Source organism: Callionymus lyra, chromosome 10 (assembly GCF_982586985.1).
Source record: "Callionymus lyra chromosome 10, fCalLyr1.hap1.1, whole genome shotgun sequence".
NCBI classification, from domain to species: Eukaryota; Metazoa; Chordata; class Actinopteri; order Syngnathiformes; family Callionymidae; genus Callionymus; species Callionymus lyra.
This window is the reverse complement of record NC_141827.1, coordinates 5,628,837-5,642,500: the sequence shown is the minus strand read 5'-3', so window position 1 is coordinate 5,642,500 and position 13,664 is coordinate 5,628,837. Positions and strand designations below refer to the sequence as shown.

At 38.3% G+C, this 13,664-nt stretch overlaps 1 protein-coding gene across 2 annotated transcripts in view; it reads right to left on the bottom strand.

The window, feature by feature from the left end:
- Positions 1–13,664, bottom strand: part of arhgef10la (Rho guanine nucleotide exchange factor 10 like a) — a 218,917-nt gene that overhangs the window by 157,495 nt on the left and 47,758 nt on the right. Inside the window, exons 7-12 of one of the 2 annotated variants that reach the window (XM_087800820.1) lie at positions 12,741–12,836; positions 12,164–12,272; positions 9,484–9,584; positions 7,186–7,263; positions 4,032–4,211; positions 1–115 (exon numbers count right to left, since the gene is read on the bottom strand). The exon at positions 1–115 is cut by the window's left edge and continues 2 nt beyond it. In XM_087800820.1, coding sequence (XP_087656946.1) covers positions 1–115; positions 4,032–4,211; positions 7,186–7,263; positions 9,484–9,584; positions 12,164–12,272; positions 12,741–12,836 — 679 coding nt within the window. The remainder of the gene's footprint in view (positions 116–4,031; positions 4,212–7,185; positions 7,264–9,483; positions 9,585–12,163; positions 12,273–12,740; positions 12,837–13,664) is intronic. The other variant, XM_087800821.1, reaches the window with a different exon arrangement.

The window sequence follows — 13,664 nt, the reverse complement described above, 5'->3', positions numbered from 1 at the left end:
TTAAGAAGTCCAGGAAGGCCGGCTTGGACAGACACGCCTTCTTGATGAGCGCCATGGCGTTGGTGAAGTTGTTGACGTAGTCGCTGTAAACGTCCAGAACCATGGACTTGGAAAACTGTGGGAACAGAAACAAATGTGGAAAGAATTATAATTTATATATAATTCATTTTTCCTTTTCTTTAATGATCAACATTTTTTTTGTTGAAGTATTGAAATAATTTCCTTTCAAAAAGGTTTTTAATCGTATTATAATTACAAAAATAAAGTATTTTATTCACAATTTTTCATTATTTAATGATCATGAGTCAGTCAATAAAAGTGATTTAAAATTAAAAAATTTAGATAAATCATTTGTTATTAACGAAAAATAATCATATTTTTGCCCTTTTTTTCAGTTTGGGTTTTCTGTTAACAAAAAAGGTATGTTTTATTGTTTTTAGTTTTATTATCAGTAGTAATATTATAAGTAGTAGTAGTAGTTGTAGGAGTAGTTGTAGTAGCAGTAGTAGTAGTAAATGCAGTAGTAAAAAGCAGAAGTAGTAGCAGTAGTAGAAGCAGCAGAAGTAGTAATAGCAGTAGTAACAGTAGTAGAAGCAGCAGTAGGAGTATTCATTGTAGTAGTAATAGCAGAAGTAGTAGCAGAAGTAATAGTAGTAGCAGAAGTAGTTATAGCAGTAGTAATAGTAGCAGAAGTAGTTATAGCAGTAGTAATAGCAGCAGTAGTAGTAATAGCAGCAGTGGTTGTTATAGCAGCAGTAGGAGTATTAATAGTAGAAGTAGAAGTCGTAGTAGTAGCAGAAGTAATAGTAGTAGCAGTAGTAAAAGCAGTAGTAGTAGTAGCAGCAGAAGTAGTAATAGCAGTAGTAAAATCATTAGTAGTAGTAGAAGAAATAATAGCAGTAGTGGTAGTAGTAGTAGCAGCAAAAGTAATATTGGCAGTAGTAGTAGTAGTAATAGTAGTAGTCGTAGTAGTAGTAGTATCAGCAGAAGTAATAATAGCAGTAGTAGTAGTAGAAGTAGTAGTAGCAGAAGTAATAATAGCACTAGTAGTAGTAGTAGTAGTAGTAGTAGTAGCAGAAGTAATAATAGCAGTAGTAGTAGTAGTAGTAGTAGTAGCAGAAGTAATAATAGCAGTAGTAGTAATAGTAGAAATAGTAGTAGTAGCAGCAGGGTTTTATTTATGTATCTTTTCCAACCACAAACAAAGTATTATCTTTAGATTAAACTAATAAAAACCTTCTTTGGATAATGATCTGTAAAGTATAAATTTATAAAACTCTTAAAATTCCGACTCCAGTTGAAAACCTGTTAAGTGCGATACGTTGAAATGTGTGTTTATTCAACATTTCAACACATCTGTGACCTTTACGCTCACAAATGTGTTCGACTCTGGTTCACCGTCACGTCTCTGGAGCAACAATCCTCGGCGACGGCTCCAGCGAGCAGAGAAGTCATTGGAAAGTGTTTGTTGACGAGCGTCAACCTTCACGAGTCATTTAAGAGGAACGACGAGTGTTTGCGTCGAGAACGTCAGAGAGAGATTCTCTCCTCAATTAAACCGTCCGGTGGCAGCTCCAGGATTATCAACACGCATGAATGAAACACCTTCTCCGTCAGGATCCCACACATTAATAAGGGCCCCTCGGGGACGGACACGCCGAGCGCCGATTAGCGCTTTCTATTTTCCAGCGTCAGCCGGCGGGTCATCGGATATCAATGGTACATCACTTTAATGCCCAGCAGACAATTAGGGGGGGGGGGGGTGAGGTCCTAATAGACAAATAATGAGTGGAGTGAATGGATGGACACACAACACAGACTCACAATGAGAAGCGACTCTATGATGCTGGAAACACACTTGTGTGTCGTCAACAATCTGTCGATACGATACAGAGTCGACGATACGATACATTGTGATACTGTAGTAACAAGTATATATGTGTAGTATTGTCCAGTACTTGACTCTGGTGCTGTGATAGTGTAGTAACAAGTATATATGTGTAGTATTGTCCAGTACTTGACTCTGGTGTTGTGATAGTGTAGTAACAAGTATATATGTGTAGTATTGTCCAGTACTTGACTCTGGTGTTGTGATAGTGTAGTAACAAGTATATACAGTATGTGTAGTATTGTCCAGTACTTGACTCTGGTGTTGTGATAGTGTAGTAACAAGTATATATTTGTAGTATTGTCCAGTACTCGACTCTGGTGTTGTGATAGTGTAGTAACAAGTATATATGTGTAGTATTGTCCAGTACTTGACTCTGGTGTTGTGATAGTGTAGTAAAAAGTATATATGTGTAGTATTGTCCAGTACTTGACTCTGGTGTTGTGATAGTGTAGTAAAAGGTATATATGTGTAGTATTGTCCAGTACTTGACTCTGGTGTTATGATAGTGTAGTTACAAGTATATATGTGTAGTATTGTCCATTACTTGACTCTAGTGTTGTGATAGTGTAGTTACAAGTATATATGTGTAATATTGTCCATTACTTGACTCTAGTGTTGTGATAGTGTAGTAACAAGTATATATGTGTAGTATTGTCCAGTACTCGACTATGGTGTTGTAGTATTTACAGACCACATGACTCTTGATGAAGTCGTAACTGCTTTCATTTGTTTTCAAACCAAAATATGTCCAAACATCAGCTTTAAAAGCTGCTGGAGTCACTGTATCCTCTCGTCCTCAGTCATTGCCGAGATCTAGCAGGCTTTTATTGTGGTGACTACTGCCATCTAGCGGCTGAAAGTTCAATTGCAACACAAAAATGAACAAAGGCTTTTAATACATGTTTGCATGTAAAATGTAAATCTAATATTTGTTTGATATTTATTTAATTGATATATTTAAACTCTAAAAATGAATACAGTATCGTTGTTATTCTGATGTATCAATGTTTTCTCACACCCTTAGTGGATTCCTGCTATTTTCGTGACCTCTAAAGATGGATTAAGTGTTAAGTTTAATTTGTTTTGAAACCAAAATGTGTCCAAACATCCGCCGTAAAAGCTGCTGCAGCCGACTGTATCCTCTCGTCCTCAGTCATTGCCGGGATCTCTTGGGATTTCATTAATCCTTTAGATGATCCTTTAGAGGAGGAAATGACTGCTGCCATCTAGTGGCCACAGGTTTGATTGCGACACAATATTTGAATGTGAATATTTGAATGGATTAATAAAAATAGCATTCATTTATTTTACACACAATTTATTTACGAATAAAACATAAAGGAACTACAATGAATATATATATATATATATATATATATATATATATATACACTTGTTTTCAAAAAGTTTTAAAAGTTTTAAAAAGTTTTAAAATGTACTTAACTATAAATATATATACATATTATATATATTTATATATATATATATATATATATATATATATATATATATACAGTATATATATATATATATACAGTATATATATATATATAGTTAAGTACATTTTAAAACTTTTTGAAAACAAGTCAAATATATATATATATATATATATATATATATATAGTTAAGTACATTTTAAAACTTTTTGAAAACAAGTGTGTTTGTGGTATCCCTTGTGTTGTCTCTGCGTCAAGGTGACCCGGAGGCCCGGAAACAAATGTGTTTAAGGTATCCCTTTGGTTATCTCAGGTTCAAGGTGACCCGGTTGCCTGAAAACAAATGTGTTTGAGGTATCCCTTGAGTTGTCTCTGGGTCAAGGTGAACCACCTCCACCACTGCATATTTATTTATGGAAGCCTGGGAGATCGTTGACCTTGACCCAGGGACAGCACAAAGGATACCACAAACACATTTGTTTTTTTTAGGCCTTCGGGTCACCTTGACCCAGAGATAACACAAGGGTTCCACATGTCTTTCCGTCCTCATTATTTGAACCTGTTTTTCAATCGTCCTCTCAACAAGAAACCTGTTGTTATTCTTCTCCAGCGACAACCGAACAAGACTCCGAAAGAGAACCTTGACCCCGAGAGGTCGCCGGGAAAAGGTCGCGCCGGGATCAACAAGTTTTCCGAAAACTCACCGAGGCGACGAACAAGTCCCCGATCTTCTCGTTGCTGTCCCACTCGGCCACGCGCGACGCCAGCGCGATCTGGAACATGGAGTGGCACTGGGTGATCTCGCGGACCCGGTAGAAGATGGGCCGGATCTTGCGGAGGCTCAGGACCCGAGGATCCGCCTCCGTCAGCGGTCGGTGGTATTCCTGCGGAGAGAGGAGCGTCGACCGGTGAGCGAGTGACGGAGCGAAGGTTTGAAGAACCGTTCGAAGCATCTGCAGGAACAACAGTGTCGAGCGAACACACCTCAAGGTCACTCGGAATCATCAAGACAAGAACGAAGGAAACACTCGGAGTCGGAGACGCGAGAAGCAACGAAAGAGCGTTGATTGATTCTGTGACACTCGCGGGAATATTAGCGTCGTCCACAGAAACCAGCCGACGGTCTTGAGAACAACTTGAATGAAGAACGTGAAGAAGAAACGCTGTGAAATTCTTGAAATAATGCTATAAAACGAGTCATTTATAAATGTTTAAAATCACTGTCCATCAATACTATCACTCGTTCAACCCTATGCATGTGTTTTCATGAAGATATTTGTTTGAATATCCTTTAGTGCTTTATATACTATTATCAAATACAATGTATAGAAAATGTAATATTACACAATTTATTAACCAATAATCTTCATTTCTTTATCATGCATTTTTGTACGTATATTTTCCTGAAGATCTTTGTTCAATATCTTTTTTCTCCTCTTTTCTGCCTTTTATTTGTCCTTTTTATGTTTTTTTGTTTTATACTTTTCATAGTCCTTTATATTTTTAAATCAAATGTATAAATTAAATTGATAAAACTATGGTATTATAACACTTGTTTTGCAATTTATGTATTTAATTTTAAATGGTAAAATATATGAAATATTCAATGTTTCTTGGAATCTTAAAATGAAATTATTTAACATAAAATTATAAATGTTTATTTCCCTGAAAATCTTTGTTCAAATATCTTTTTTCTCCTCTTTTCTGCCTTTTATTTGTCCTTTTTATGTTTTTTTGTTTTATACTTTTCAAAGTCCTTTATATTTTTAAATCAAATGTATAAATTAAATTGATAAAACTATGGTATTATAACACTTGTTTTGCAATTTATGTATTTAATTTTAAATGGTAAAATATATGAAATATTCAATGTTTTTTGGAATCTTAAAATGAAATTATTTAACATAAAATTATAAATGTGTATTTCCCTGAAAATCTTTGTTTCAATATAGTATTTCTCCTCTTTTCTGCCTTTAATTTGTCCTTTTTATGGCTTTTTGTTTTATACTTTTCATAGTCCTTTATATATGATTTTTAAATAATATGTACGTAAAATAATAATAAATTAAATTAATACAATTAAGTCATAATAACACTTGTTTTGCATTTTATTTTAATAAAATATATGAAATATTCAATGTTTTTTAGAATCATAAAGTAAAATTATTAAAAATAAAATTATATACGTATATTTTCCTAAAGATCCTCGAATATCTTTTTATCCTTTTTTTTGCTTTTTATTTTTCCTTTATATGGGTTTTTAGTTTATAATGCAGTGCTTTTATACAAGATTTCTAAATAGAATGTATGTAAAATAATAATAAATTAAATTAATACAATTGTAGCATAATAACACTTGTTTAGCATTTGATGTATTTAATTTAAAATAGTTAAATATGTAAAATATCACATTTTTTGTAGAATCTTAAAATAAAAAGAATTACAATTAAAAAATGATGTACAATCAAATTAAGATCTAAGATTATTTTCAAATTTCCTATTTTTCATTTATTTATCTTAAAATGTTCCCATCATATAAAACTTTATAAAAGTAAAATTGTCAAAAAAAATTGTTTTATTAAAATAAAAATGTATTTTTTTTTAAGAATTAATGCGTACAAGCTTTTCTAGTCGATACCTATTGAGTCCAGTCTTATCAATTATCATGTCGATGAAAATGTACCTTTCCGAGCACTATTTTATTTAAAAGAAAATTAATTTAAATCCTGTAAATCTTCAAATATATACTTTTTTGAAGAGTTTAAAACATTAATATATAAGGTATATAAGGTATAGGTAATATAAGGTCACCTTGTGTTACGTTAAAAAATGTACTTCTCTCTGGGATTCATGCCAAAGAGGAGAAAACATTCATTAAGTTTCTTCAAATCGTTAATTATGATTTATTTTCTGCTGCTGATTCCCTGAGGGATCCTCACAGCAAGAAGGTTGCTGGTTCACTTCCAGGTCAAGCCAACTTGTGACCTTTTCTGTGTGGAGTTTGTATCTTCTCCCCGTGTTGTGTGGGTTTACTCCGGGAACTCCGGTTTCCTCCCACAGTCCAAAAACTTACTGAGCTTGATTGATAAATTGCGGAAATTGTCCGTATGTATGAGTGTGTGTGTGAATGGTTGTCTGTCTTTGTGTGCCCTTCGACAGACTGGCGTCCTGTCCAGGGTGTCCCCTGCCTTTCGCCCAATGAAACTGGGATAGACTTCAGTCTCCCCCCGGCCCCCGTAAAGGGATAAAGAGGTAGAAAATAAATGAATAAATGAATAAAAGCTCTAAGGAAAAAATTCTGACTATGTCTAATTTAGACTGTAGCCATGAGCACATCAGTGATACTTGGAAGAAATCTGGCGTGAATTTTTTGTGTCATCGTGTAGATTCTTCGTAAATATATTCGAGTTGATAAAACGAGTTGAGGGGAAAAAAAGTGCAAAACAAAAAAAAAGTATTTTGTTCAAAGTTGTGTCATCTTTGCAAATCCTGGGGTCATTGGAACATAATGAGGTGAGCAGACGTTTCCTCACATCAGCGAAGGGAAACTTTTTAATTGTACTTGTGTTCTTTCATCCCGACCGCCGACCATCGACGAGACTCTCTTCGTAATGAAAAGCCATTTCCACGAAACTAAATCTCCTGAAGCACAATAGTTTCACTTCACAGAGAGAAAAAAACAAAAAGTTGCCTCGACGCGGTGAGCAATTTAGCTATTGATCACTGAGACTGAAGGTGCGTCTCTTTCCCCGAGACGAGAGGATAACAAGGCACAGCTGGAGCTGCCATGACGGGCTGTTTTTGCAGTATTGTTACTGTCAGTACTCTGACGGATACTTCTGGGGTTGTCGTGCTCACCTGACTTATTCTCATGAGAGACTCCAGGTAGCTCCGCTCGCTCTGAATGATGGAGCCCAGGATGTGGCGTCTGACGACCTGAGAAGAAGAAGAAGAAGAAGAAGAAGAAGAAGAAGAAGAAGAAGAAGAAGAAGAAGAAATGAACAGTGAGACACGGTGGTTGTTCAGGTGACGGCTAGTTTAACTAGTTTATATCCGTATTTCTCCGCAAGGTTCTGTAGTATTACTCCGCAAGGTTCTGTTGTATTTCTCCGCAAGGTTCTGTAGTATTACTCCGCAAGGTTCTGTAGTATAACTCCTCGAGGCTCTGTAGTATTACTCCTCGAGGCTCTGTAGTATTACTCCTCGAGGCACTGTAATATTACTCCTCGAGGCTCTGTAGTATTACTCCACGAGGCTCTGTAGTATTACACCGCAAGGCTGTGTAATAATACTCCTCGAGGATCTGTAGTAGTACTCTGCGATGCTCTGTAGTATTACTCCACAAGGTTCTGTAGTATTACTCTGCAAGGCTCTATAGTATTACTCCTCCAGGATCTGTAGTATTACTCTGCGATGCTCTGTAGTATTTCTCCACTTGGTTCTGATGTATTACTCTGCCATGCTCTGTAGTATTACTTGACGAGGTTCTGTAGTTATACACCGCAAGGCTCTGTAGTATTACTCCACGAGGCTCTGTAGTATTACTCCGCGAGGCTCTGTAGTATTACTCCGCGAGGCTCTGTAGTATTACTCCTCGAGGCTCTGTAGTATTACTCCATAAGGCTCTGTAGTATTACACCGCAAGGCTGTGTAATAATACTCCTCAAGGATCTGTAGTATTACTCCACAAGGTTCTGTAGTATTACTCTGCAAGGCTCTGTAGTATTACTCCTCCAGGATCTGTAGTATTACTCTGCGATGCTCTGTAGTATTTCTCCACTTGGTTCTGATGTATTACTCTGCCATGCTCTGTAGTATTACTTGACGAGGTTCTGTAGTTATACACCGCAAGGCTCTGTAGTATTACTCCACGAGGCTCTGTAGTATTACTCCGCGAGGCTCTGTAGTATTACTCCGCGAGGCTCTGTAGTATTACTCCTCGAGGCTCTGTAGTATTACTCCATGAGGCTCTGTAGTATTACACCGCAAGGCTGTGTAATAATACTCCTCAAGGATCTGTAGTATTACTCCACAAGGTTCTGTAGTATTACTCTGCAAGGCTCTGTAGTATTACTCCTCCAGGATCTGTAGTATTACTCTGCGATGCTCTGTAGTATTTCTCCACTTGGTTCTGATGTATTACTCTGCCAGGCTCTGTAGTATTACTCCACGTGGCTCTGTAGTATTACTCCACAAGGTTCTGTAATATTACTCTGGAAGGCTCTGTAGTATTACTCGACGAGGTTCTGTAGTATTACTCCACGTGGCTCTGTAGTATTACTCCACGAGGTTCTGTAGTATTACTCTGGAAGGCTCTGTAGTATTACTCGACGAGGTTCTGTAGTTATACACCGCAAGGCTCTGTAGTATTACTCCACTAGGTTCTGTAGTATTACTCTGGAAGGCTCTGTAGTATTACTCCACAATGTTCTGTAGTGTTACTCTGGAAGGTTCTGTAGTATTACTCCACGTGGCTCTGTAGTATTACTCCACGAGGTTCTGTAGTATTACTCTGGAAGGCTCTGTAGTATTACTCGACGAGGTTCTGTAGTTATACACCGCAAGGCTCTGTAGTATTACTCCACTAGGTTCTGTAGTATTACTCTGGAAGGCTCTGTAGTATTACTCCACAATGTTCTGTAGTGTTACTCTGGAAGGCTCTATAGTATTACTCCACGAGGTTCTGTAGTATTACTCTGGAAGGATCTGTAGTATTACTCAACAAGGTTCTGTCGTATTACACCGCAAGACTCTATAGTATTCATTTGTGAGGCTCTGTAGTATTACTCCATGTGACTCTATAGTATTCATTTGTGAGGCTCTGTAGTATTACTCCATGAGGCTCTTTCACCTCCTTCTTTCTCAGAAAATCTTATTGTTGTATTTTATCCTAAAATATTTTGTATTTACGTTAAAAAAAAAAAATCGAACCAGGATCTAAACCATTCAATAATCAATACTACCTAACATTGTATGATTTTCTTTTCTTTTCGTTTAAAGATATTTTCATGTATTTTCCTCCACCAGAGCTTTTCTTTCTAGCGACGGCTGCTTCGAACAGACAAATATAATGAAGTGCTTTAATCACAACAGCCTGGAGCCTCCTGTGCGACTGTGGCTCCATATGTTCACGTGTTCAGAAGGAAGGAGGCGGACCTGGTAGCTGGTCAGACCCTCTGGCATGGAGCTGAGCCGTGGAGGAGGGTGTCTGTCGTCTGACACCACCACGTCCAGGTACCCGGCGTCGTCCTCCTCCTCTGCAGGGGGGATGAAGTGGAGGTGAAGAGAGAGAGAGAGAGAGAGAGAGAAGAAGCTTCAGAGAGACGTACTGCGACACCAACTTTATTACCTCGAAAATACTTCACAAGACCGAGGAAGGAGAAAAAAACTTAAAGGTCTGCTGGAAATAAGAAAGTTTTCCAAACAATACTGTATCTCCAGAGGGAAGACGTGCAAAGACGCCACAAAGACGTGACGAGAGAAGGAACCCAAGGCTGCGCAGACATCGATTGCGGATTCGTTCACCTTTTCAATTAAGACTTGAGAGATAACGCAGGAGAGGAAGAAAGTGAGGCGAGGTGCCCTTGTTAGCCCTTTGTCACGAGGAGCTTCAGGCCCGAGGAGCTCATGGAGGCTGATGTGTCGCTCTGAAGACCCGAGGAGGACTGGAGCCGAGGTCAAATCTTAGACCGTGGTTCTCAGCCCGACCAGTGATGGGATGAAGTCCATCATCGTGACCATGTTTTCAATTTATTACTTTGAAATCTGGGCGAACGAGAGGTTACGAGAGTCCATGATGATGTAATAATGGCTTCACTCCTCCTCCAGCCAGCTGTCATCACGCCCCGCTTTGATTATACAACGAGTCCATTCTCCCGGGATGGATGACGCGCGGTGACAAACCATTCACAGCAGAGTGGGCGTGGTTAAGGTCAACAAGTGTTTTCAGTGGGCGGAGCTTAAGATTGTTTTAAGAACGTTAAACGTCTTAAGAAACATCTTAAGACGTTTCTATTTGTTCAGGCTTTTCCTTGAGTTTCTGGAACTCCTGTGTTGTTCTCAGTATTATCTTGATCTTTAAAGTATGTACTTTTTTGAGTATTGTTTTGATTGTTTAAGCGCTTTGTGACCCTGGTCTCGAAAAGCGCTATATAAATAAATATTACTTACTTACTTACTTACTTTTCTAATGTTAATATTTAGATAAAAAGGGAGTTTTTTAGAAACAAACACTGATGGGAAAACATTTATAATTATGTTTTACTATTTATTCATCAGATTTAATAAAAGTTGGTCACGATACTGAAACCTTGAAATCAAAATTCAGTTATAAAATATTCTGTATAATTTTCTATGCCTCAAGGATAATAAATAAAATAAAAAATACCACCAAATGTAATAGAAATACCAAAAAATGTAAATATAGTACTTTACAACATGTACAGATTTACATAAACACCACTAAATATTTTTTAAATAAAAAACTGTTTTGAAAAAACAAACTACAGTGATCGCAGTTCAGGTCTGACGGTAGTGAAAAAAAAAATACTTTTTTAGTTTTGATACTTTTTGGAATTTTAATACTTTTGACAATCCTAAAAATACATATAAATATAAAAAAAAAACAAAGTTAGTTGATAATTATTTATTTTTTTGGCATTTTATTGTATATCTGTTTTATTTTTAGGTATGTTATTAATCTCATTTTATTGTATTTCTTAATATCTCATAACTGTCAAATAAAAGTTTTTTGATTCTATATCAATCACTAACAATACATTTCCATTCATTATGATTCGATGTGATGAACCATCTTGTGTCAGAATTATGTTTATTTTTAAACAAAACAAAAAACATTATTTAGCTGAATTCATTTTGCCCAAAAATATATAGCTTTTAGATTTTTACAAATTACACAAGAAACTATTTAACATGTTGATGTGTGTGTGTGTTCTTGTAATGTGTGACTCTTTTATTATCAGTGTGTGTTTGTACAAAACTCTCTTTTCATTGAAAAACTGACATTAGAAAATGATCTTAAGCTCCGCCCACTGAAAACACTTGTTTTTCTGGAGATTAAATCTTGTTATAGCCACACCCACTCTGCTGTGATTGGTCAAACATGGAGGTTTGTCACCGCGCGTCATCAATCCTACTGACTTAAGTGTAGACTGAGTCTAGGAATTTGTTACTCGTCAGTTGATAAGAGAATTGACTCAGACTCGTGACTCAACACTTGACTTGGACTAGTGACTAGTGACACGAGAGTCGACTTGGACTCGTTATTGAGAGTTGATTCAAGACTAGACTCAGACTTGTGATCTGTGACTCGAGTTTTGACTCGACTTATGACTTGTTTTTTGTAAAGCGTGGAGGTTTGTCTATGCGTGTCATCGACCCGGGAAGTCTCCACCCCTAAAGGGACTCATTGTATAAACAAAGCGGGGCGTGATCACAGCTGGCTGGAGGAGGAGTGAAGACATTATTACGTCATAATGGACTCTCGTAACCTCTTGTTCGCCCAAATTTCAGAGCAACTTTATAAAGTAATGAGTTCAAAACATGGTCATGATGAAGAACTTACTGCACTTTAGAGAAAGACTTCAAGATTTACTACATGTGAGTCAAGAGAGTTGGAGTTTATCATTAGTTAACCTTCAACTAGCAGGTTAATATTTGGTCAAGTTGTGAATCGAAGGAGATAAAAAAGTCGCTCGTATGAGTCGCTGACTTACAGTTAAGTTAAGCTAACAGCTCATATTAAACTGGACTCAACTAAGTAGAGACTCAGAGTCTAACTATAACTCGGTCAGAATAGCGTGGTGGGTGAGTTTACCGGTCGTCTCCTTCCTGTTGAGGAACGGGACTTTCCTCATGACGGCCATCCTGGTCTTCTCCAGGCCATCCTTGGTGCCGCTCCTCGCCGCCTTCATGAGCTTCTGGACCTGGTCGGAGGGAGAAGAGAGACAGGAGGAGGCGTCAGAGGCTGAAGGAAGCTCCATGACCCGGGGGGTGTCGGGGTGTCGAGGAGAGAGAGAGAGACTCCTGTGGAGGCAGATGAGACGAGCAGCAACAATCTCACCATCTGCGACTCCCTGCCGGTCTCTCTCTCCGCCGCCTCTAACCACAGAGTCCGTGAGCGTTTCATACAGAGATTACGGTACCGGAGCGACCTCCATATTAACTTGGCCGCTCAGTGCCGGGGAATTCAGCAACAGGACTCCGCGCCCCCAGAATACACCGAGTATTTTTACTCGAGGGGGGGAAAGTAGGTCAGTATTATTTGTCGCTCCGGTGTTTACCAGGCAGACCGTCGTTCAATAATTGATGCCGGCGTTGATATCGAACCGAGGGTCTCGGAGGGAGGCGAGGGGGGGGGGGGATCTGGCGTCGGAAGGGGATGAAAAAAATACCTTGATGTCACAGACGTGCGCGCCGGCTAGCTTGTTGGCCAGTTCACGCCTGGTCCGGGCACAGCGCTCCTTCAGCCGGCGCACCTCTGGGGGGCGCTACAGGTGTGGAAGAGGGCGAGGCGACAGGTGTTACAGCACAGAAGCAGCAGGAAGGAGAGAAACAAATAAAAAAAGGAGGGGAAACGACATGCAAGAGGAGGAAGTGATGGAAGCATCTACGGGAGAAAACTCACCTGGAAAAAACGACCTTGATTGGGACGATCTTAAGAACTTTTTATTTTTGTGGACGCATCGTTTTAAATACAACAAATATGACCTTTGACCTGGGAAAGTGTGTTTAACGGTAGAATTATAAAGTGAATAAATGTTTTGCTATTTATTAATTACCACTTGTTTATTTGAATGGTTTATTAATTTTATTGTTTCTTCTTGATTTTTTTTTTATTTTATTCATTTCGTTCTTATGAATCTGTTTTTTTAACCTTGACCCTTGGGTCAAACAAATGTGTTTGTGGTATCCCTTGTGTTGTCACTGGGTTAACTTGACCCAAAGGCCCGGAAACAAATGTGTTTGTGGTATCGCTTGTGTTGTCTCTGGGTCAAGGAGACCCAAATGCCCCAAAACAAACGTGTTTGTGGTATCCCTTGTGCTGTCTCTGGGTCAAGGAGACCCAAATGCCCCAAAACAAACGTGTTTGTGGTATCCCTTGTGCTGTCTCTGGGTCAAGGAGACCCAAATGCCCCAAAACAAACGTGTTTGTGGTATCCCTTGTGCTGTCTCTGGGTCAAGGAGACCCAAATGCCCCAAAACAAACGTGTTTGTGGTATCCCTTGTGCTGTCTCTGGGTCAAGGTGACCCAAAGGCCGGGGAAAAATGTGTTTGTGTTATCCCTTGTGTTGTCTCTGGGTCAAGGTGAAGCACAA